Source organism: Giraffa tippelskirchi, chromosome 4 (genome assembly GCF_054371585.1).
Source record: "Giraffa tippelskirchi isolate mGirTip1 chromosome 4, T2T-mGirTip1v1.2.pri, whole genome shotgun sequence".
Lineage (NCBI taxonomy): Eukaryota > Metazoa > Chordata > Mammalia > Artiodactyla > Giraffidae > Giraffa > Giraffa tippelskirchi.
Window position 1 is genome coordinate 192,410,524 of NC_137278.1, and position 24,586 is coordinate 192,435,109.

Consider the following 24,586-nt stretch of genomic DNA (forward strand, 5'->3'; position numbering starts at 1 on the left):
CAGGAAGAGAGAGAGAGAAAAAAAAAAAAGCACAAAGACACAATGAAATGAACCTCAGAAATAGGTGCTGGAGGAGTTATTCACATCTAGCTCCACAGGGTGCTCCCATGGCCCTACCAGGCCCACCCCGGGCTTTGTCCCACGTGTCCTTGGCCGAGGTCTCTCCTAAGGTGAGTCCAGCCAACAAAGCACATCCCGCCTCGGCCTCCCCGACTTCCTCTCCCAGGACTGCGCTCTGTTGTGCCCGAGGAATTTCCTGCGGGTCCCCCTATCTGGGGTCATCCTTCACCTTCTGACCCACCGAGAATTTCTCTTCCTTTTGCCCTTTTTAAAAAAGAAAAAACAACACACAAAAAAGTGACCTTTCTCAAACTTGTGTTTCTCGTTTGTCATTTTAAGGAAGAGATTTTTTTTTGTTTAAATTCCTGTTGTGGAAGCAAGAATACAGTGGTTCTGAGCCCTGGGGCAAGGGCACCCTGTGGGAGCTGTGGAGCGATTTTTCTCAGTGACTCACGGGATGGACGGTGTCAGTGTGGCCTGGCCATATTTGGTCACGGCCTCTGGCAGGTTCTCCTTAGCGGGGCCAGAGCACGGGCTGCCTGCCATCCGGGAAAGTGCAGCTGGGGCAGAGCTCGGCAGGGCCTCCCCTGGGCCCTCCCCTTTGGCTGATCTGGAGTGGGGCCTTCATGGTGTCTTGTCAGCTCTCTCCCATGTCTATCTGCCTGTGGCCAGGCCTGGATCTTGGTGACTTTTTTTTTTTTTAAGTAGGACTACTGATTTATCTCAATTTATTGTTTTTAAAACAGGGGAACTCTTTTATTTTATTTTACTGTGATAAGAACACCAAACGTGAGCTCTATCCTCTTAAAGTTTGAAGAGGGTAATACAGCACTTAATACAGTGTTAACTGTAGGTACACTGTTGCACAGCAGACTCTAGAACTTACTCATCTTGATTAATGGAAGCTTTCTGTCCATTGGTTGGTAACTCTCCATTTCGCCCCCTCTTCCCAACCCTTGGCAACACCAGTCCACTCCCGGACTCGGTGAAATTTGTCTATTTTAGATCTAACTTCATTTAAGTGAAATCAGGCAGTATTTGTCTTTCTGTGACTGGCTTATTTCACTCAGCATCCTGTCCTCAAGGTTCATCCATGTTGCCACATGCAGCCGAATCTTTTTTAAAAGCATAATAATACTCCATTGTGTGTATATAGCTCGATCTCGTTATCCATTCATCTATCCATGATGTTGAGGTTGTTTTACCCACCTTTTACATCTATGTACTTTAATGATTTTTTTTTTTAACTATAAAAGACTAAATCTTTTAAATTCGATTCCCTCTTTCCAAGCTGGAAAAACTGTGGGGCAGTCAGAATTCTTGCAGGGTTTGCTTTTCAGGGAGATGTTTTACAGTCAGAGGATAAGCATTTTCCGTGTAGAATTGGGTTTTTGTGACCATGGGAGTATCTAACCGAGTGGAACAGAAGCGACACCTCCCAAAGGCCCCTCGTGAGTTACAAAGTGCCGCAGTGCAACCCTGGTCCCCAGTTCTTAACGCTGGCATGGGCGGCGGCAGAGCCAGGCCATGGTGAGGGAGTGATGGTTACTCATCACGAGGCCGATCAGACCAGGAGATGCTGAGTTAACTGCAGCCTGGCATGAGGAACACATGGAAAGGGGCATCTTTAATTACTTCCTTCCCTTTGCAACTGTCTTAATTGTTTGTCCAGTGAGGAATAAACTGAATAATTACAGGCTGACTTAGGAAGCAGAAGACAGACAATTACCCTCCAACCCAGGGACAAAAACTGGATTTGGGCCCTAGTTTATGGAACAAATGTCTGATGCCCTTTTTTACCTTATGGTTTCCCCACAGTCGAGCCAGTCCATTAGGATCCACTATCCGGAATATTTTGGATTCTTTGTCCTCCCATCGGATGAAGTTTTCGTACCGGCTGTCAGAAAGCAACTGATAGACGTAATCCCAAAGCAGTCTACAGTCTACAGAGGAAAAGGGCAAGAAAACACCATTGACAAGGCTGCTTGTAAGTACGAAGAGCAACAATCAAGAAAATAATCGAGGAACCGCTTTTGCCTTCTTCGGGCTGAGTCCAACCTCCTTGTTTTGGGAATTCCTTGGCAGTCCAGTGGTTAGGACTCTCCGCTTTCCCTGCCGAGGACCCGGGTTCATCCCACAAGCCAAAACAAAAACAACAAAACTTTTACAGTGAGGAGACCAAGGCACAGAGAGACCTGGGAGATGGCAACCTTTGACCTGTGGAGGCCTTCGAGACCATCCTGGCCCAGACCCTCCCTCCCTGCAACCCCAGATGAGGACACAGCAACCCGGAAAGAGGAAAGGACTGGTCTACGGTCATGACCCATGATTTGAACTTGAGTAGAGCCCACAGGAGGGAAAGAACAAGCTCTAATGGGAAATGAATCAGTTCTGAAAAGGGGCTGAAGACAGTGAAGTGAAGTGAAGTCGCTCAGTCGTGTCCGACTCTTTGCGACCCCATGGACTGTAGCCTACCAGGCTCCTCCGTCCACGGGATTCTCCAGGCAAGAATACTGGAGTGGGTTGCCATTTCCTTCTCCAATTGGCAGGTAAAAGGGCAGAGAGTGCCCTTGTGTTCCCGAGAGGGCGGTGTGGTGGCAGTGGTGGGGCGGAAAGTCCTTTGGTGGGGGATGGTGAACGGATGGAGATGTAATGATTGAGGTCGGCTGTGGGAAAGGGAGACCCATGTGGTTTAAGAAAACAGTCACCTTAGAGCTACTTTGGAGGTTTTTAAAATAGTTTTATTATAATGGAATCAGGGTAGAAAGCAACCCAGGGCAAAAAAAAAAAAAAATCCGTTTCTCCATGTGCAGAACAGATGTTGGATCGCTTGGTCAGGCAACACATCTTCCTTAGCACAGGCCAGGTGCTGGGCTAGGCCTTGCTTTTTGGCTACGGGTTGGCAAATCCCACAAGAAGAGGCAGACTGCACAGCTTGACCTTGCTCTAGTGCTTACTGGATCAGTGCCAGACGGGATGTGGCCTGCTCCCCGGCACAGCCTTGACAGGTGGATGGGGACAGACATGGACTTTGTGGCTCTAGTTGATGCAGGACCAGCCTCGGGATGAGGGTCAGAGACTCACGTTCCCAGGTGCGCACTGTTGTTTTCGGGAGCACTGGCCAGCATGGCTGGTCGTAAATGAGTAATTATTGGACATCGTGTCTGTGTGTTCTGCACTTTACCAGTGTTATTTCTAACCCTCACTTGGCGTGCCACCTCCTTCCTCATCCTCTTGTGCCCCAGGTCACTGGGATCTGAACTCTGGGGCTTCTGTATGGCCAGGAGTGACTTCCTGATGTCAGGTGAGGCCTGGCACACCTGGGCAGGGGGAACATCTAATCTTGACTTGGGCCGTCTCAGCGCCAACACATTCACCTCCCAGAGTACAAAACACACTCTCCTTGGGCACACGTTTACAGGAGGAATCGAGTCAGGTCGCATTGGGCAAGTTTTTTAAATCTCCCTGCGGTTCCTCCTTTATGAAAGGGGAGTGACAACAGTGACTCTTTCGGGACTACTGTACGAGCAATGATGGGAGTGAAGAGGTTAAGGAGTGTCATGATGATGGTACGTGCTGGGTGCTGCTTGCAGGCATGGGGCCATGCGTGCCCCTTGCTTCTGACCCTCAGGACACCCTGTGTAGCTGGCACTGTTGCTATTCCTACTTCATGGCTGAGGAAGCTGGGGCTTAGAGGGTTTGGTCATCGGCTCAAAGGCACAGCTTATGACACAGGTCAGAGTCTGTGCCACACATCCTGCTGAGAACTCTGTTCTCAGAGAATTTGGTTCACAGGTGTCTATTAGCCAAGCTTTAGAACTTTTCCAAGCAAGGTGAGTGTGTCCTTTGTGAAACCCAGCTTTCCCTCTGAACAGCAGAAGGAACTGGCACACAGTACAGTGTTTTCCAGGAGGGAAATGTGTGGGTCGCTCAGTTGTGTCTGACTCTGTGACCCCCATGAACTGTAGCCCACCAGGCTCCTCTGTCCATGGGGGTTCTCCAGGCAAGAATACTGGAGGGGTTGTCATTCCCTTCTCCAGGGGATCTTCTCCACCCATGGATTGAACTGGGTTTCCTGAATTGCAGGCAGATTCTTTACCATCTGAGCCACCGGGGAAGTATCTTTTAGGCAGCAACTGTGAAACTTAAATTGGACATCCATTAAAATTAAAATGACCAGATGTCTTTTTTTAATCTTTTTTTTCTTCAGTTATTTATGCTTTAAATGTCATATCTAAGCAATAGTTGCCTAATCCATGGTCACAAATACTTCTGTCTGCCTATGTTTTCTTCTAAGAGTTTTACATTTTCAATTATCATTTTTTTGTTGTTTTTTTAATTTGGATGCACTGAGAGGCATGTGGAACTTCCCTGACCAGGGATCCAACATGAGCCCCCTGAGTAGAAGCATGGAGTCTTAACCACTGGACCACCAGGAAGTCTGACCATACAACTTTAGTATCCCTTACTGTAACCTCTTCTTCCCCGATTGATCTGTGTCTAAAATTCAATGTGGAGACTTCTCTGGCAGTCCAGTGGTCAAGACCCAGCCCCCTTCCACTGCAGGGAGTGCAGGCTTGTTCCCTGCCCAGGGAAGCTAAGATCCCACACAGCTTGCAGCCAAAAACTCAAAACATAATACAGGAGCAATACTGTAACAAATCCAATAAAGATTTAAAAAAATGGTGCACATTAAAAAAAAAATTAAGTGACATGTGGTTTCTTGTGTTTCACCAAAGGACCCGTGGTGTCCTTCTTAGAGAATTTCTGGTGTTTGAACCGCACGCTAACGAAAGCTGGCCAGCGAGTCCGTTACCAACCCTGCCTGACGCTGTGCTCGTGGTTGCCAGAGAGGGGTGCCAAGGAGCAGAGAGACAGCAAGGGGACCAGTCCCAGCAAGAGGAAGGACCTTGGGAGGTGAGTGCCACACTATCCCAGACCGAGAATAACGGAGCTTATTTTTAAGGCACTTGTAAGAGGGCGACTCCAGGCAAAGTGGTGAAGCAGGCAGCGTCGTTCTCCTTCTCTGCCACCTCCTCGTCTTATATCATTTTTATTATAGGTGAAAAAATAGAGAACTGAAGTGAAAGAGTGAAGTCGCTCAGTCTTGTCCGACTCTTTGCGACCCCAGGGACTGTAGCCTACCAGGCTCCTCCATCCATGGGATTCTCCAGACAAGAGTACTGGAATGGGTTGCCATTTCCTTCTCCAATAGAGAACTGAATTGCAGTTTAATTGTCCAGTTTGTGTCTTACCGTCAAACAGCAGATGGGTTTTAATTTCCTACAATCTCTTCCAAGTGGAAGCCATCTGACAGAACCAAATATTATCACACAAAATGCCCTTCCACTAGGAGGAACAAAGGTGGTTTGTGAAGAGCTTCTTGTCCGTGTTTCTTGACAGGGTTACAATCTTTTTTTTACCACCTAGAGGCTTGACGACACCTTTTGGATGCTTGTGGATGGGAAATAAGATTCTCTAGAGTGAATCATTTTAATATAGTTTAATAATTTAAAAAAAAACTGATTTGGTCATCTTAAGCAGTTTGATAGAACATTTTTTGCCCACATGAAGGTAAGCGATATATGGGCAGTCCTCTCAACCTCGAGAACTTCCTGGAGCTAAAATGTAAGATGAGTGTTGTCTTGACACCATCTGCTCAAGGATTTTCACTTTCATTGTTTCTGTTGCTTCTCTTTTTACTGCCTTGTACATTCTATTTCTCATAAAATGGTGACGTGAGAACCAGACCATTTCTCAAAGTAAGGGCTTAACCAGTTCTGGGTACCTGCCACGCTGGGTTCTTCAGAGGCATCAAATTGGGAACTTCACATCGTAGATCATTTACTGAAAAAGGTCTAGAATGTGATCTGTGGTTGGTTGGTACCTGGAAGGCAGGGCTTCCCAGAGAACAGACTTTACCTCTTGAGTTGTAAGACCATTTGTAGCCTGCAAACTTTTCCCTTTCATAAATGTGAAAAGAGCCCCAAACAAGCTGCCAATTGATTATTTTAAATGACATTTAATCCAGCAAAGTCAACTTTAGCCGAGTAATAAAAATATGTTGACATTCAAGACACTGAATTACTCGGTCACTAACAGAGGTAGCAACAGGAATTTTGTGGCACAAAGCAGTTGTTCAAGCTCACAGTATAAGTGGCTTTTATAACACTATTGATTCTTTTGTTGCTTTAGTTAAAAATTATGCCAGATGATAAAAATAACTACTTGACCACACAACAGTTTAAAAAAAAAAAACAATTGAAATTCAAAGCCCATTGAGTTATTTTTAAGACTATAGTTAAATAAAAAGGCAGATTCTTTTTAGTTCCCTGGGTCCTCTGAAGGCTGTTGCCATGGCCCACCAGCTGTTTTTCAGTTTTGTTAAAATCCATCCATGTCTGCACAGATACAGTGTTCTTTGGTCGTTAATAAAAACGCTTAATACTACTATATAATAAAAAGCATCAGGCTTTAAAAACAAAGGTTCATCACATTACAAAACACGTGACTATGCATGTGAAAAATAATCTTATATCACAAAGTGTTCATTACTTTTAGGTGCATGTCTCTTAAACTAAAGGGCCTTCCTTCTCAAGGCACATGGGAATTTTAAACAAATTGTGCACGATTTTGATTCTCTCTTCCACAGGAGGAAGCCTATAAAAGGGTTTAGCGGAGTGAAGTGTTATTTTCCAATTGCAGAAAGAGAGTTCTCTTTCCTGCTGGGTGAGGTACCCTGGGTATCCATGGTTAAAAGGCATTGTCAAAAAGAAAAAAAAAAAAAAGAAAAGCCCTTTCTGTGGTTACGGAGAAATATTTTCCCTCCCACGCCTGTCTCTTACCAGAGACTCGTTGTACAAGCTTATTGAGCAGACATTGTAAAAAGATGGGCAAGTCACACATAACCAATATGGTTTCCAAAAAAAAAACACAAAAACCATGCTAGAGAAAACTGATGTTTAAAAAATCTGAGTGGGCAAGTTATTGACCAGGGAATGTTTAATGATGGTGGTTAATTTACATTTCAGGAAAGCGTCTAAGAAAGCAATTTTAGGTTGTCTTAACTGCCCAAATGGAATTTTAAATGAAGGTCTGTAAACTGGAGTTCTGTGGGTATAATTACCAACAAGGAGGGGCCTAGCACTGCTGTCTCACTGCTTTCAAATCATTATGAAAAGCTAACCAATTTATTTCAGGTTCAGCAACAGGTAGGTAATATGCAAAACCAAAAAGTTTATTCTCTGCTTTATAGCAATGGTTCTAAACTAGGGGCAATCTTGCCTCTTGTGGCGGGATAGGGGAGGCATTTGACAATGTCTGGGGATGATTTTGGTCATTATATCTGGGGCGGACGATGCTGTGACACAGGCCTGGGATGCTGCTAAAGGTCTTATACAATATATAGCAAGTCCCCTATATATGAATGAGTTCCATTCCAAGAGTGCATTTGTTTAAGTCCAACTTGTTCAAAAGTCCAACAAAGTCTAGGTACCCGATTAACACAATCAGCTGTATAGTACTGTACTAGGTTTATAATACTTTTCACACAAATAGTACATAAAAAATATAAAAAATAAACATTTTTAATATTACAGTATAGTACCTTGAAGGTTTCCCTGGTGGTGCAAAGGTAAAGAATCTGCCTGCCAATGCAGGAGACATGGGTTTTGATCCCTCAGTCAGGAAGATCCCCTGGACAGGGAAATGGCAACCCACTCCAGTATTCATGCCTCAGAAAGCCCAGGGACAGAAGAGCCTGGTGGGCTATATAGTCCATGGGGTCACAGGAGAGTCAGACATGACTGAGTACTCACACACGGTATCTTGAAAAGTACAGCAGTACCAGCTACATCACTGCTGCTTTTATGCTTGCTTCTGGACAGCCTGGGCTTGAATAAAGTTCTAGAGTACTACTGTACTCTGTACAGTGCTGTAGAGCAAATTAACGAAAGCACAACCACTTTAGAGAATACACGCCAGACATGTGAACTAACTTAAGTGATTAGACACGGGATCCCACGTTTGCATCTTTGAAAGCTTGCAACTTGGAAGGTTCGTATATAGGGGACTTACTGTAACGCACAAAAGAAAGCCATCCCCCCCAGCCAACAAAGGATTATTTAGCCGAAATATCGAGAGTGCCCAGCTTGAGAAACCCTGCTTACAGAAGCGCATGGGTTTTATACCATTGCAGGGAGGTGGCTGTCTGTAGCTATTTTTTTTCTGCCTTGATTGTAGATGGGCCATTACCTAGAAGCAGAAAGCTGATAAATCCAGTGCAGCCAACCCTGTGCTGATATGGAGAGGTGTGTTTACAGCAGGCCAACTGCTTGTGCTCTGCTGTGGCGTAGGAAAACAGAAGCCATATGTGCACGGCAGCCAGCCGGGAGGGGGAGAAGCCGAGGCAGAGAACACAAATCTGTGCTTCCTGGCTTCACTGGAGCAGAAGGACCGCAGCTGCAAATGCCGCTAAACCTTCTCACCTTTGGTGGCAGGAGGTGTGGAGCAACACTGGGAAAGGCAGGAATCTGCAATCACGCTTTATAGCTGAGATCAAGCCCCCTGATGGATCCCAGTAAGACACCCCACCTCCCCTCCCTCAAATGTGGTGGCAGCCAGGGAATTTGCATCCAGGCACCACTGGGACTAGGGATGCTGTTCCAGAAACGCACGCCCTTAAAACAAACTGGAACCTCCAGTCTCCTCAAGCCCCTTCTCTTATTTGCTACCCCGTTACTGTGCTGGTACTGTGTTTTATCTTTTTAAAAAGGCCATCCTGAAACTTCCTTCTCTTTTAGGGCTGATTTCTTAGAGGTCCCAATGAAAAGAAAGCGCAGTGACTCAGCCCGAGTGTGAGAAGCCAGGCCACTTTGGCAGACTCTACCCCAAGAGGAGTCTCCCAAGTCTCCAAGGGTCTCCTCAAAATACAGTGGGCAAAGCCTTAGGGGAGGTAAGCAGGAGGGAAAAAGTTAGTCTCCAAGGAACCTAGGGTTCTTTGAAGGTCTGCATGTCAGAGGCCAGGATCACTTGGAACAAACGTCCAGACACAAGGCTTTGTTTTGGTCAAGGCCCCCACACCCACTCCGGTGGGCAGTGGTGCTGGCTGTACCCACTGCCCTCCCCCTCGCTCAACCCTTGAGCAGAGCAGGGACACTAACATGTAGAAATTAACCGGTTTGTGCTAATACTTGCATAGTGTCTCTTCAGTGCTCAAAAGTGCCCAGAAATGGGTATTAGTACTTGCATTATTATGGATAAGGCAACTGGGCTTCAGCAATCTTAAGTACCTCAGCCTGGGAGCCAAAGGCTAGATTCTAATCTTCTTGATTCCAGAGGCTGTGCTCTTCCCCAGGAGCCCTCTGACCAGCCGTGGATGAAGGCCCTGGGCCGGGAGCCAGAGAGGGCTCTGGGCCTGCAGAGGTTACCTGCCTGATACAGTGCGGGAGGACATGGCTCTCCCAGCTGGTACTAAATCCCTGAGTCCCCGTGGCTTACAGAGATATCCCAGGACCCTGTCCTTCTTTCCAAACACAGTATCTACAAATGTGTGTGTGCATACTGCCACACCTTACCACAAAGGCTGCCCTCATCACTTTGATACAATCCATTAAGACTGGCCTTTTAGGAGGTCTTTCTCTCTTCAGGGCTGCTTCTGAAGTGACAAAAGTCCATGTGCATCCTGACCCCTCCATCCAGCCCTGAGGATGAGCCCCCAGGTGCTGTCCTTAGAGACCTGGGCTTATCTGATGTCTGATTAGAGGCTCCAGGGTTGAATGTCTGTGCTCACAGAGCTCATCCAGTCAGTAAAACCAGATCAAGAGAGGAAGGTGCTATGAGAAGTAACCAATATGGGAGACTTGATGTCTCCTTGATGAGAAGCTTTTGTTTCCGTTAAAAATACAACCTTGAGAGAGAATACATATATTCTCAGATCCTTTGAGGATCTCAGATTGCCAGGCCAGCATTATCAGAGGGTTGGAAATGAAGTGCACAGGGCCTGGGGGTGGTGTGGGGAGAATTCTGTTTTATCTGCGGTAGGATCAACTCACCAGTGAGAGCCTCACTAACCATGAAGAAGCTCACGTGTGCAGAGAAAAGTGAGAGATGGCATCACAGACTCAATGAACATGTGTCTGAACAAACTCAGGGAGATGGTGAAGGACAGGGAAAGTCTGGCGTGCTGCAGTCCATGGGTCGCAAAGAGTCAGACACAACTGAACAACAGAAAAAGTTGTGAGGTAAGGATAAGACAAGATATTCTCTATTTGGATGGTCCATGGACTTTGAACAACCAACTCTATACAGACTTCTATAGCCCCCACTTTTGTGGAGCAGATGAATGACTTCAAATGGATTATCAACCACACTGCCAATGAATCTAGCTTCCTTAGGCGACTTTTTGGATTAAGGCCAAGGAAGGGATAAGCAGACAGGAAGTCTGGTAACTCAGGTTTTAGTGGAATTGTAGAAGTTTAAGAAAGCCAAAATGGCTTCAGTTTTTTCTTTTAAAACTGAGGTGTCTATGGTTAAAACCAAAGCGGGGAGCTTAGCTTGTCTGATGGCATAAAGTAAGAAGCACACTGTCTTCTGCCAGCAAAGACACAACATTTGGCATTTAGAGAAGTTTCACCCTATCACTGAGCAAAATGCCTGGCACAGAGAGAGACGTGAGAATTTTGGAATGAGTGAATGATCTGAACTCCACAGTTCAAGTAGGCAGCCCGACACTTTCTTTTCTTCAGCTGTATTTTATGTTAATGATGTTATCCTAAGTACTCTGGGCGGCTCAGCAATCAGCCTGCAATCAGGACTTATCTCCCTCCTTACATCCCTTGCCATTGTTCCCTCCACATGTCTTAGGCATGCCTCATTCTTTGACGTGTAATTCCTGGAGAGCAACGACAGCATTTTCTACCCCCTAAATCCTCCGTTATACCTATGATTTCAAAGCAGACAGTGCTGCAGAACAGGGAGTGGCGGACTCTTTCTGTAAAAGGCCTATCAGTAAATATAATATTTCAGGCTTTGCGGGCTGTCCCGTGTCAGCTGTACCTCTTCAACCCAGCCAAAGCAGCCACAGACAATACTAAGTGAATGGGTGTGGCCGTGTGCCAATGAAACTTGACTTACAAAAACAGGCGGTGGCTGACTTGGCCCATAGGCCAGCGTTTCCAGTCCCTGGGCCTAAGGAAACAAGTGCGCTGGAAAGAACATTGGATGAAGCTCAAGGCTGAATGCTTGACGTGCCCAAAGCTCAGTTTCTCCATCTGTAAAAGATGCTTCTAGCTTTGAAGTCAATGAGTTGTAAGAATGATTTCCAATATTATACTGAAAACACAGCATCACCCTTGCTACCCTTCTTCAATTTACGGTGCTCACTGCCAGTACCCCCACTGCAGTCCTCTTGCCTGGAAAATCCCATGGACAGAGGAGCCTGGTAGGCTGCAGTCCATGGGGTCGATAAGAGTCGGACACGACTGAGCGACTTCCCTTTCACTTTTCACTTTCATGCACTGGAGAAGGAAATGGCAACCCACTCCAGTGTTCTTGCCTGGAGAATCCCAGGGATGGGGGAGCCTGGTGGGCTGCCATCTATGGGGTCGCACAGAGTCAGACACGACTGAAGCGACTTAGCAGTAGCAGCAGCCAGTACCAGTCTTTGGCTGTGAAACACATCAGTGAGGCGCAGGCCAGTAAAACTTTGGTGGGCTAAGAAAATGCTAGAAGGTGACAGATGCTCTCACCTCACCAAAGTAATCCTTTCCTGAAGATAATAAAAAATAGCACAGAAAGAAGCAACTTGCTCATCATCGCACATACCACTGGCTCTTCAGTTTAAAAAAAAAAAAAACCCAGGAGGGAGAGATATGTGTGTACTTATAGCTGATTGATTCACATTATTGTATGGCAGAAACCAAAGCAACATTGTAAAGCAATTATCCCCTAATTAAAAATAAATTAAAATCAGAATCCAGGCATCTTCTCATTCTGTCCTGTTAAACTCTCTTCCACAAATGCCAGCCATTCCAACTTGTTAAACTCAGTAACAGTCCTTCTTATTCTTTGAAAAATAAACACCACCTTTCAAAATAAGCTACATGTTCTATTTCAATTGATCTAATTTGCGGTTTGTATTTAAACTGTCAACTACCTTCTAGATGAATATTTACTGAATATTTTACTGAATATTAGTTTTTCCACCAGGTAAATACCTAAGTAAACTATCATGACTTGCATGCAATCTCTTAAGTGTATGATGCATCTCAATTTTGGAGAGATTAAAATATGAAAAAAACTGAATTGAAAAATCCATTTTTAACAAACCTGGATTCTGGAGTTTACATTTCTTTGTGAAACCTAGAACACAGATACTGGGGCTTATCTTGCTTTGGAGTTTTCTCCATCTGGAATGACCTCTTTTTCCTCTAATCTCTACTTGTTCATATTCTAAGCATTCATCTAAGCCCAGCCAAAAGCCAGCTGCCCCATGAAGGCCTCCTGACACCCCTACTCTGACCTCTTACAGCACTTAATTGAAGTCCCTGGAAGGTACCATGAGCTGCAGTTGTAGTCAACTGTCTTCAGCTCTTTCACAACCAAGATCGTGTCTTACAATCTCCTCGAACACCCAACCCCATGAATGCAGAGCAGTGCCATAAACACAGAAGGTGTCCAAAGGCATATCCCCAGGACTATCTGAGTGGACAAGACCTTACCTTTTCATCCACAGTCACAAGTAGTGTTCTTACCCATATCCTCCAGCTACAGTCTCTGTCAGTGTGACACAGTAGCACCTTTGGTGCCCTCTAGGCTCAGATGGCCAGTGTAAGTTCGATGCATGAAGCGGGGCACCCAAAGCTGGTGCTCTGGGACAACCCCGAGGGATGGGGTGGGGAGGGAAGTGTGTGTGGGGCTCAGGATGGGGGGGACACATGTATACCTGTGGCCAATTCATGTTGATGTATGGCAAAACCCATCACAATATTGTAATTATCTTCTAATTAAAATAAAATAAATATAAAAAAAGCATAAGGAGCTAAGTTTTCTCACCTAAACGCTGCTTTATAGAGATCTGAAGGACTTTTATGACTGTTCAGTAATGAAAAGACTACACTGTACATAAGAATCACCCAATGAATTCGACCGCCAATAAAAGAATAAATTCCACAAGGATCTGAGCTGTCTCAGAAGCTATCAAAATGGGGTGGAGAGACAGGGAGATCCCAAATGAAACGAAGAAGCCTGGAATTGTGATGGGTTCTATTCAGAGGGTCACGAGATAAAGACTAAATATTAGATCATAGATTTCCCTCTTGTTTCACCCTTCAGAAACACTGCCTTTTGATTATATTACGTAATCCTGGATTTGGGCAAATTACTGAACACAGACATACGGAGATTATGAAATCTGGGAATATACCAACAGAGTAGAACAATTTTTAAGACAGCCATATTAAAAAATCTCTAGACCTACTAAACAAGGGCAAAACAGCTCTAAGTCTAAACAATTTAACTTGACACACGGGGCTTATCTCGGATTTCTAAGAAGTCTGTGGCGAAGATGGCATTACAGGGGAGGTGACAAGACAGATGGTGATTGGGAAGTGGGGGGTGGGTGCTAGCAAGGGCTCTCCTGCAGCCACACCATCCAGCCACTCCATGGCCTCCACTTCTCTGCGCTCAGTTTCCTCTGTGGTTTCCCATATAAAATGAATTCAGCAATGACTAGCTCCCTTCGCAGAGCTGTCCTGAGGATTATAAACAAGTAGCAAGTACCCTCAGAATGTTCAGAACTGCTGTACAGACCACACAAGAAACAAGACAAACACGGCAGATACAGACAAGAAAGGAACACCTGGAAAGCTCAAAACAGGTCATTTCTATTATTCACAGGAATACACTGACCCCCATCATCCTCTTCCTCCAACTATCTGGGAAACACACATGCTTTGCAGAATAAGCAAAGCTACGTTAACCCCTGTTCTTTCTTTTCAGTTTTTTTTTCTCTCTTCATCATTTAAAAAACGATGTAAAAGAAGACAGAACAATAACATAAATCTGTGCACCCAATACCCAGCCATATGGCCCCCGGGTCATAACTAACCTTATTTTACTCACAGAAGGAAATGGCAGCCCACTCCAGTATTACTGCCTAGGAAATCCCATAGACAGAGGAGCCTGGTGGGCTACGGTCCATGGGATCGCAAAGAGTTGGACATCACTTAGCAAATGAACCACCGCAACTATGCACTCCTCACTCCCAGCCCTGTGGGATGCTTTTGAATCACGTTCCAAGCATAGACCATTTCACTTTTCATAGTTTTTTTTTTCTTTTTGAAACATATAAGTCATGGCTCTTTGATTTTCTTGATTCAACATTCCTGCTGCTGCTGCTGCTAAGTCGCTTTAGTCGTGTCCGACTCTGTGTGACCCCATAGTTGGCAGCCCACCAGGCTCCCCCGTCCCTGGGATTCTCCAGGCAAGAACATTGGAGTGGGTTGCCATTTCCTTTTCCAATGCATAAAAGTGAAAAGTGAAAGTGAAGTCACCCAGTTGTGTCTGACTCTTAGCAACCCCATGGACTGCAGCCTTCCAGGCTCCTCCATCCATGGGATTTTCCAGGCAAGAGTACTGGAGTGGGGTGCCATTGCCTTCTCTGCAACATTCCTGATGTAACTTATTTATAGTGGTAAAATTGAGGTGATATCAGAGGTGCCCTTGGGGCCACAGAAAAATTTAGAAACGAATGACTTCAATAAAAAAAAGACAGCGAGTCAAGACAGAGGTACTTAGGACCTGTGTTATCACGATGTTGTGAGCCCTGCTTCATCCTGTGGTTCAGCTGGACCTCAGTCCTACAGCATCAGCTCAAGGAGGAAGGAGAATGTCTCACTTTTCCCTGAACAGTCTGACCTCTCTCCTGCCTCCATGTCTCTCCTGCGCTGTTGTTTTTTAGTTGCTAAGTTGTGTCTGACTCTTTGCAACCCCCTGGACTATAGCCTGCCAGGCTCCTCTGTCCATGGGATTTCCCATGCAAGAATACTTGAGTGGGTTGCCATTTTCTCCTCCAGGGCAATCTTCCTGGCCTAGAGATCAAACCCACATCTCCTACGTCTCCAGCATTGTCAGGCAGATTCTTTACCACTGAGCCACCAGGGAAGCCGGTCCTCCCGTTACTGGACCCATAACCACTTTCAACTTCAAGCTACCTTCCTTCCTCAATTCCTCCAGTCAAAATGCTCCTTATTGGGACTTTTCTGGTGGTCCAGTGGCCAAGATTCCACACTCCCAATGCAGGGGGCCTGGGTTCCATCCCTGGTGGGGAAACTAGATCCCACATGCCACAACTAAGAGTTTGCATTCCACAACTAAGATCCGGCGCAGTCAAACAAGCAACCTTTCTCTCTGCATTGCGTCCACACCACACAATAGGTACTCAATAAACGCTTGTGCTTTGACTGAACAGGGCAGAGGCCTTATCTCCTTCTGTCTTACACCTTAGTGGTTTTCAGGATTTTGAATCCCTGAGGAAGTAATTGTGTTTAATCAGCTCTGTGTCCCCTACATCCTAATGAGTTTATCTGCATACAGTAGGTGCTCAAAAAATGTCCCATGACCAGAGAGAAGCTCTAGGAAAAGCCCTAACTTTGCCAAGAGGTGAGAGGACTATAAAAGCTTCTGGAGAATGACTTCATGTAAATTACGGGCACATGAGCAAAAATACAACAGGGTGATTGTTTTCACTGGTTTCTCATCTTAGGGAAGCAAATTGGGGCTTGTCATCATCAAAGGAAAAGAATTCGGGTGTGGCTTCCTCTGTCCAAATGACCCAACAACACTCTAATCCTACTTTTCTCTCCTGCCTGTTCCCAAGGTGAAGGCTACATGAAGTTACTGCCCCGAGGATGGAAATCCAGGACTGAATCTGAGACAGAGGTCCTCTGTGCTGTGCGTACTCATTAATTAGCCCCTGGAAACTCCGGGACAGGGCCATTAACATGCTCATAAACCTTTGATTTTAAATGTTTCTGCTTAGCCACAATCATAATGTGACTCTCCTTGTAAGCTGGTCGGAGGACATTTGTTTCTTCACATTTCTGAGGCTCATTAACTCTGGCAGTGCAGCGCCTCATTAACTAGCCCATTTAGGGAATCTCGTCTCCCGCCGGCAAAGCCTGCATCCCCCTGGCCTCCCAGAGCCTCTGGAGGGCGCCTAATTGGGACGGCGTGGGGGTTCCCGGGAGGGCGGGGGGCTCACCCACCTGCTATCCTCCCGATGGGCACGGCATGCTCCTCGGGCGGCGAGACGGAGACCATGATGTGGTTCATGTACGCCAGGTCCTCCCGATGCGAGAGGTTGATGGGCTTCCCCTCCCGGTGCAGCCCGTCCTCGGAGAGCCGCGGCTGCTTGAAATCCACGGAGTGTCGGGGGTTCAGGATCAGAGGGTGCATGATCGGGCTGGGCATCAGCTGGATGACCCGCGTGCCCTCCTGCCGGGGGCTGGAGGGCCTCGGGTGGGGCTCGGATGACGGTGGGCAGTGGTTGTTCTCCATGGGAGACACGGACAGCGGGTAGGGCTCCTGGTGGTTGTTCTCCTGGTGGAGCCGCGGCCCCTGGGCCCTCTCGGCTGGGGAGAGGCGTCGGATCATGTTGTCCAGGGGGGACCGGAGGGGCCGCTGCTCGGGGTCGGGAGAAGGCCGGTGGTTTGTTGTGATGGGCGACCTGGAACGGTGCAACAGTTCAATGGTGGGAGGGTTCTGGTGTACGTTCTCGGCCGACGGCCTTGAGGTCCTCTGGACACCGTTATCTGTGGGGCAGAGGGAAGGACAGTCAGCGACCCCGACGGATGCTCAGCGGAGGGAACCCCACAGCAGTCCTAAAGGTGACAAGCATGGAGCACGTGCGGGTGTAGGAAGACCCTCTTCCCCCAGATGCGGGGTCTTTTTCTCTGCTTAAAAAAAAATTAAATGCACATACTTGAAATTCTTTTCCTGCCCCTGGAGAAGCTAAGAATGTCTACAAATATTCCATTTATCACCTATTAGTGGCTTATAAACACAAGGAAGCCACACACTCATTCTTTATTCATTCTTTTATCTTTTTGTTACTTGACTCTTCAGTGTGGTTTTTCAGGGCCCTTGAGGGTCTCTCTCGAGAGGCTTTCACCGACTTACATTTTCATAACCCAATTTTCATATTCTGTGCTTCTAGGAGTTGTTGCTATTAATGATAAAGATGATAAAAATAATAAAGCAATTAATGCACATTCTATGGATTGGATTATATTGTTTAAAATTTACAACACACCGTGGTGACTAGATGGTAAAGAATCTGCCTGCAATACAAGAGACCCCAGGTTTGACCTCTGGGTCAGGAAGATCCCCTACAGAAAGGAATGGCAACCCACTCCAGTATTTTTTTCTGGAGAATTCCATGGTCAGAGGAGCCTGGGGACTACAGTCCACGGAGTCACAACACGTTGGACACAACTGAAGCCACTAATACTTTCACACAAGTAGAAGATGCTACCATTACTCCTGTTTAACAGGAGAGAAAAATGAAGGCATGAAGAAGTTAAGCAGGGACTTCCCTGGTAGTTCAGTGGTTAAGAATCTGCCTTGCAATGAAGGGGAGAGGGATTCGATCCCTATCAGGGAACTACAATTCCACATATCGCCAGGCAACTAAGCTCGCACGGTCTATAGCCCATGGGCCACAAGTTGAGAGCTCGAGCGCCCATGGCAAAAGATCCCACGTGATGCAATGAAGATCTTGTGTGCCCCAGCTAAGACTGACACAGTCAAATAAATATTCTTAAATAAAAAGTTAAGCAATTTGCCCAAGGTCACCCAGACAGACAGACTCCAGTCAGATTCTATAGCCTTATATGCCCATTAGAGCATCTACCTCTTTGCTATGTAGAAATTGGGGGCAGCAGGGGGTGGGGGCAGGGGGAATCACATCAAACCCTGCTCTGAGCAGGCACAGTGGGCCTGATTTACAGAATGACAATCTTGCACTTTAAAGAACATTTAGGAACATGTCGTTTCTGAATGCACAGTCCCTACAAATGGTCAGACAGGTAGAGTTAAGGAGGAGGAGTGGACCCCTGACAATAAATGCCTCCACCGCATCCCACCTGAACTCTCCAGCTGGAGACATTTGAGCAAAGACAATATCAGGAGTGTACACAGCTCAGTGGCAGAAGTAGCTCCATGGGCTGGGATGAGGGAGGGACCAGCAAACACATGGCTTTAGGAGGCCCTGTTCTTAACAGGGTCAGAAGTGCAGAAATCTGCCTACAGACACGGAGCTTTCTCCAGGGGCTCCCCACTCATCTCAGTGAGGTTTCTCTGGCCACATCTATTCCCAGAGCTATTTCACAAAAAGCATGGGTATACCTGCAGGTCCTTGTCCTGGTCAAAGACTTGTCCATGGTTCTAAGTAAAGCAAGACAAAGTCATCTCTTTTCACCATGACGACAGTATTAAATGAAGAACATATAAAGGGGATCTGGGAATCTGATAGGGTTAGCACACAAGAGTCAAAGGTGGTCGTTTCTTAAAGCTTAACGAAAATGGGGACTCCACTAGATCTCACCAATCATATGAGGTGGTGAACAAAAGAAATACTGTTCATGATCATCTGCCTGAAAGCAAAGGGCTTACTTTGTAATCACTATATAACATGCTGCCATGAATTTAAAAGTGCTTAATCATTGGATTGGCTTCCCAGGTGGTTCAGTGGTGGTTCAGCCTGCAACACAGGAGACGCCAGAAATGCAGGTTCAATCGCTGGGTCAGGAAGATCCCTTGGAGGAGGAAATGGCAACCCACTCCAATATTCTTCCCTGGAGAATCCCATGGGAAGAGAAGCCTGGCGGGCTACAGTCCATAAAGTCACAAAGAATTGGACATGACTAAGCATGCACACAATCATTGGAATAGCTACCAACAGAAGACTGATTTAACAAATAAGAGTCTCTCTCTAAATGATGAAGGATACATAGTTATAAAATGGAATAAGGAGTACCTTGATATTGTGCTAAGGACCAGTCTCCAGGCTCTATGGTTAGATAAGTAAAGTAAGGTGAAGTACTATGGTATGCTATCATTTTTCTCCTCATAAAGAGGATTCCAGTTTCAATAATGGAAGAGTGACTTGCAGCAGACTAACTTTTCTGTGTGTCTGGATAAAACGTATTTATAAAAGTTATTGAGGGACTTCCCTGGTGGTTCAGTGGTTAAGACTCTGTGCTTCCAATGCAGGGTGTATGGGTTCAATCCCTGGTCAGGGAACTAAGGTCCCACATGCTTTGAGGTGTGGCCAAAAAAAAGTTATTGAGGGGATTTTAGTCTTGCAAGAAAGAACTGTCCAGAATGAGATCCAAGTTTATACAGCTTTCACCCAGACAGTACAGAATCCGCCTGCAATGTGGGAGACCTGAGTTTGATCCCTCGGTTGGGAAGATCCCCTGGAGAAGGGAACAGCTACTCACTCAGCAGTATTCTGGCCTGGATAATTCCATGGACAGAGGAGCCTGCTAGGCTACAGTCTATGGGGTCGCAAAGAATTGGACATGACTCAGTAACTTTCACTTTTTCACCCAGAGGGACCTCCCCAGTCCATGTAGTCTGGGGGCAGCTAGAAAGAGAACAGAAAGTTGCTTGAGATGCCAGGGAGTAGAGTATGAAGCTGCCAGAAGGGCAAAAAAAAAAAAAAAAAACCTGAGAAAATTTCCATAAAGAAGGGGGCCTCAGAAGGAGTAGCCACTAACGGGCACATAAAACTCCCCCAAATCCTTAACATGTGCTCCTGAACAGTAATGTGCAGGGGAAACTCCAAGGAGCTCAATGAAAGGGAACAGCTGTATGGTTTAAAGACATAAGCAGAAATCTCAACTGGTGGTTACAGTGCTGGAGGCAGAGTTCAGAGTTGCAGATCTATCAAGGAAGACTCTGAAAACACCTCAGGCTATTTATTACCCCAGAATGGTCATACCTTTCGAGTAAGAACTAGTGCTCTAGGAAAAAGGGATCTGCCTGAGGACTAAAGGTAAAACTGAAATAGATGTTCCCTAGCCAATTATAAGATCTAGCCTCCACAAAATCAAAGTGATCAGCCAGTTATTTAACTGCCTGCTAGCAGAAAAATCAACACTCTTCAGGGGAATATAACATAATCTAGAGTCTCTATATCATGTTATTTATAATATTCAATATCCACTAAAGATTTCCTAGACATGTAAAGAAACGTAAAAATATGACCCATATTCAAGAGGGAAGGCAGGCAATAGAAATAGACTCAGATAATCTAGGTACTGGAAGGAGCAAAAAAGAACTTTAAAGTAGCTATTACAAATAAGTTCAAGTACTTAAAGATAATGGTGGTAATGACTGATAACAGATGAAGATCATCAGAAGAGAAAAGAAAACTATCAAAAAAGGTTTTTGAACTGAAAAATACAGTACTTGGAATACTGGACTGGACAGACTTAGCAGATGGGAGATGATAAAAGAAAGGGTTAGCAAATATGAAAACAGATCAATAAAGATTAAAGACAAAGAAACAGATCTTCAGTGACCTGTGGGAACAATATTAAATGGCCTAAGAGAGATGTAACTGGAGTTCAAGAAAGTGAGAACTTTTTTTTTTTTAATGGAGGAGGGTTTTTACCTCCCATAAACATTCTTAAAAACTGTATTATTTTAAAGCAAATTAGAGATTCTGATGGTGGTGGTTTAGTCGCTAAGTTGTATCTGACTCTTGAGACTCTGTGGACTGTAGCCTGCCAGTCTCCTCTGTCCATGGGATTTCCCAGGCAAGAATACTGGAGTGGATTGCCATTTCTTTCTCCAGGGGATCTTCCTGACCCAGCGATCGAACCCACGTCTCCTGCATTGGCAGGCAGATTCTTTTACCACTGAGCCACCAGGGAAGCCCCAGAAATTCTGATATCCTACCCTAAATACTTATGTGCTTGCTCATCTAAGAAAATAAGATGATTTTCCTGCACAGTCATTGTAACATTGTCAAACAAGAAAAAACAGAAAGAATGAGGCAAAAAAAAAAAAAAGAAGAAATAATGGCCAAACTGTCTTCAAATTTGTTAACAACAGCAACAATATACAAACTTAAAGATCCAAGAAGCTCTGCAAATTCCAAATAGGATAAATACAAAGAAAGCCACACCCAGGCACACAGTCAAACTGCTGAAAACCAAAACTCAACAGAAAATCTTGAAAGCAACCAGAGAGAAAATACAGGGGGAAAGTTATGCTAACTATGGCTAACTTCTTTTTTAAACACCTAGAAAGAAAGTGTGCAAGCATGTGCACAAGAAAAATAAGGACAGACTTCCCTAGTGGTGCAGTGGCTAAGACTCTATGCTCCCAATGCAGGGGACCTGAATTTGATCCCTGGTCATGGAACTAGACCCCACATGCTGCAACTAAAGAGTGTGCATGCCTCAGCTAAGACCCAGTGCTGCCAAATAAATAAATAATAAAAAATAAAATATTAAAAAAGAAAAGATATGGATGGAGACCTATAGATTGAAAGAGACTCAAGAAACACATCAACTGTTTGCAACGAACAAACAGATCCTTGCTTAGACTGTGATGCAAACCAACTGATGCAAAAAAACACATTTATGCGATAGCTGGAAAAATGTGACATTAAGAAAATAGCTGATAAGACTGAAGAACTATTAGTTTTCAGGTGATATGATGGCTCAGTGGTTATGATTTTATAAGGGAATTAAAGTGCTTAATCAACCTTGCAAGGGTATAGGTTGGGATGACAAGTCCTAACTTCCTCACTTTAACCTCAATGCAGACAAAAGCTTGCAGGACACTGATTAGCCCAGGAGTTGATTTTAATGGCTGAAATTATTAGTATGACAGAAATCTGCAATCATCTGGAGATGAGGCAAATTTTTCTTTTCATAGCTAATATGGATCTCAATTCTGCATCCACAGAAATGAATTTCTCTTTTGTCCACGTCACAGAATGTGATCACTGTAAGCAATATTTAAGACAGTTGCTTTTTGAAGTTTCATATATTTTCTTCTAAATGCCATTTATAGAATGTCTCCCTTTCCTTAAAAGCTTATTAAGGTTTAAAAATACTTAAGGATGATGAAGACCATGTACTGAGAAATCCTACTTCCTGAATCCATTTCCCATCTTACAAATTTCAAAATGGACACAGGCGTTGGCCAGCAGCCTGGTTACCTGCAGGTTTTCTTTGATGTCCTGGCCGTCAAGGCTCAGTGGATGGGTGTGCACTTGGGGCAAGCCTTAGGAAGTCTGGGAGGACTATGAGAGGAAGAACTTTTCATGCCAAGGGTAAAAGAGGAACTGATGTAATGTCCTGGAGAGATTTCACTCTCTGTTCCTGCCCAGATTTTGGGAACAATGAGGGAGGGAGACAGTGCTCTGGCTTATCCAACCAACTCTGATGTTACTTTTGACTCAGGATCTGTGCAGAAACAGGACTTGGATGGGCTTGACTTATTTATTTCTCTGCAGACACCACTGAAAGAGGAAGTACTTGATGAAGATGATAACATTAACTGTGGAGAACTGGAACAGAGGGTATTTAATTCCAGGCTCCTGGTGGTCTGGGCACAACCACTGTCAAGGCTGAAAGGTCTGCAATGAGCCCTTCCAAGCTTTGTTTCAGTTTGCAAAAAGCACGCGCCCACGTATGGAGAGGGCTCTGTGATGTTGCTACCCTGCTGCCTCTGTTATTATAAGTTGGCAGCAGGGTATGGAAACTTATGAGACCAGAGCCGCCAGGCAGAGAAGCTCCGGACACAGGAAATGCACTAAGCGGACAGTGGGTGCATTAAATCCCCTAGATGTAGGAGTCTTCTGTCTAAAACAAGAAGATGTTTTTTCGGTCTGGCCTTGATGTCTGGGTTTGTTCTTGGTGAACTGCCCAGCTGGAAGACTGGGAAATTATCCACATTGCCCTTGGTCTGAAGGTCTTGATATGGTAGGGAAATGTACAAGAAGAGAGAGGAAAGGCCACATACAATTGGTCAGTTTGGATTTAGAAAGGGGGTGGGGTGCGGTGGGGCAAGGAATGTAGCCGGGACTGGTAGGGGACCTCTTTCTGGTGGAAAGTACTTTCTGACCCCAAACCTTTCTCTTTGTAGACCTCTTCTAGATACAAATAACCCCTTCTTCTCACTACCAAACAGCCCCCAATAAGGTAGGACTTTAAATGTGAGGGTCAGAAAAAGAGGTCTGATTTCTTTTCTCATCCTCTTTGATTTATTAGTAAAGTTTCTCTACTTAAAATTCATCAAAATTCAACCTCATTTAATCACACTGGGCTTCCTTGGTGGCTCACATGGTAAAGAATCTGCCTGCAGTGCAGGAGACCCAGGTTCGATCCCTGGGTTGAGAAGATCCTCTGGAGAAGGAAATGCCTACCCACTCCGGTATTCTTGCCTGGAGAATTGCATGGACAGTCCATGCAGTCCCAAAGAGTCCGATGTGACTGAGTGATTAACCCTTTCCACTTATTCACATTATGTAATGAATAATTAGTAGACCTTAAAAACAAAGCAAAACTGCCTTTGGTTAAACTCTTGGTTTTTGACTAGGAAATTTTCAGAGTAGAGCAGAGGCTAAGGTCAAGTTTATGTCTCCCACACCAGGATCACATTTCCCTGTCGTGTCATCGCTAAGGCTATGGATGATAATAAGAGCCATTGTCAGGGAGATACAGATCAACAGGCCCGGCAGGTAACTCTCACTCATCATCCTCAGCACACTGGGATCCAGATTTTTCTCTCCCTGAAAACACCATTTCCTAGCAGTTTTGTAAAAGAGTAGTATATCAAGTATATCAAGCCACGCATGATATAAAGACCTACACAAAAATTAAAGACTCTAGGTCTTGAGATGGAATTGAAAATAGATTTCATACATATACTCAGGTTTTGTCACTTCTGTTATGAGTTGATTTGTGCTCCCCCACCCCCAAATTCATGTGTTGAAGACACCATCCCCTAGTACTCCAGAAAGAGATATTATTTGGGAAAAGGGTCATTGCAGATGTATTTAGGTAAGAGAAGGTCGGACTGGAGTAGGGGGCCCCTATTCTGACATGACTCTGCCCCCCTGAATGGGGGAGGCTGGACACAGACATGCACACGCTGCACGACTGGAGAGGTATGTTTTGTCACCGTCCTTACAACACGAACTGAAGCAAAGACGTTTCGGCGATGCCAACCATTTGTGTGGTAGTCTTTCAGATGCACAGTATATGAAGAGTAAGGAAATGTGGTCCTGGCTCTCAAGCGTACCAGAGTCTCATGGAGAAGGCAGACATGGCAAAACAACAAAAGCCTACAGGTGCTGAGTGAAGAGTCAAGGGACACAGGAGGTAAGCCATGCAAGACCCATAAGCCAAGGATCTCCAAAAATTGCTGGGAAACCACCAGATGCTGGGAGAGACAAAGCACAGATATCCCCCCAGCTTCAGAAGGAACCCATCCTGCTGAG

The 24,586-nt window shown here is 45.2% G+C and overlaps 1 protein-coding gene and 1 long non-coding RNA gene across 9 annotated transcripts in view; one reads left to right on the forward strand and one right to left on the reverse strand.

Annotated features, from left to right (window-relative positions):
- On the forward strand, positions 1–17,333 carry LOC145545267 (uncharacterized). The gene is made up of 4 exons (XR_014081989.1): positions 1–170; positions 1,879–2,609; positions 4,800–4,977; positions 15,938–17,333. It is a non-coding gene; the product is annotated as an uncharacterized LOC145545267 (long non-coding RNA).
- Positions 1–24,586, reverse strand: part of ETV6 (ETS variant transcription factor 6) — a 317,723-nt gene that overhangs the window by 31,803 nt on the left and 261,334 nt on the right. For all 8 annotated transcript variants that reach the window (XM_081589331.1, XM_081589330.1, XM_081589336.1 and 5 more), the window contains 2 exons: positions 16,326–16,871; positions 1,861–2,003 (listed from right to left, as the gene is read on the reverse strand). In XM_081589331.1, coding sequence (XP_081445457.1) covers positions 1,861–2,003; positions 16,326–16,871 — 689 coding nt within the window. The remainder of the gene's footprint in view (positions 1–1,860; positions 2,004–16,325; positions 16,872–24,586) is intronic.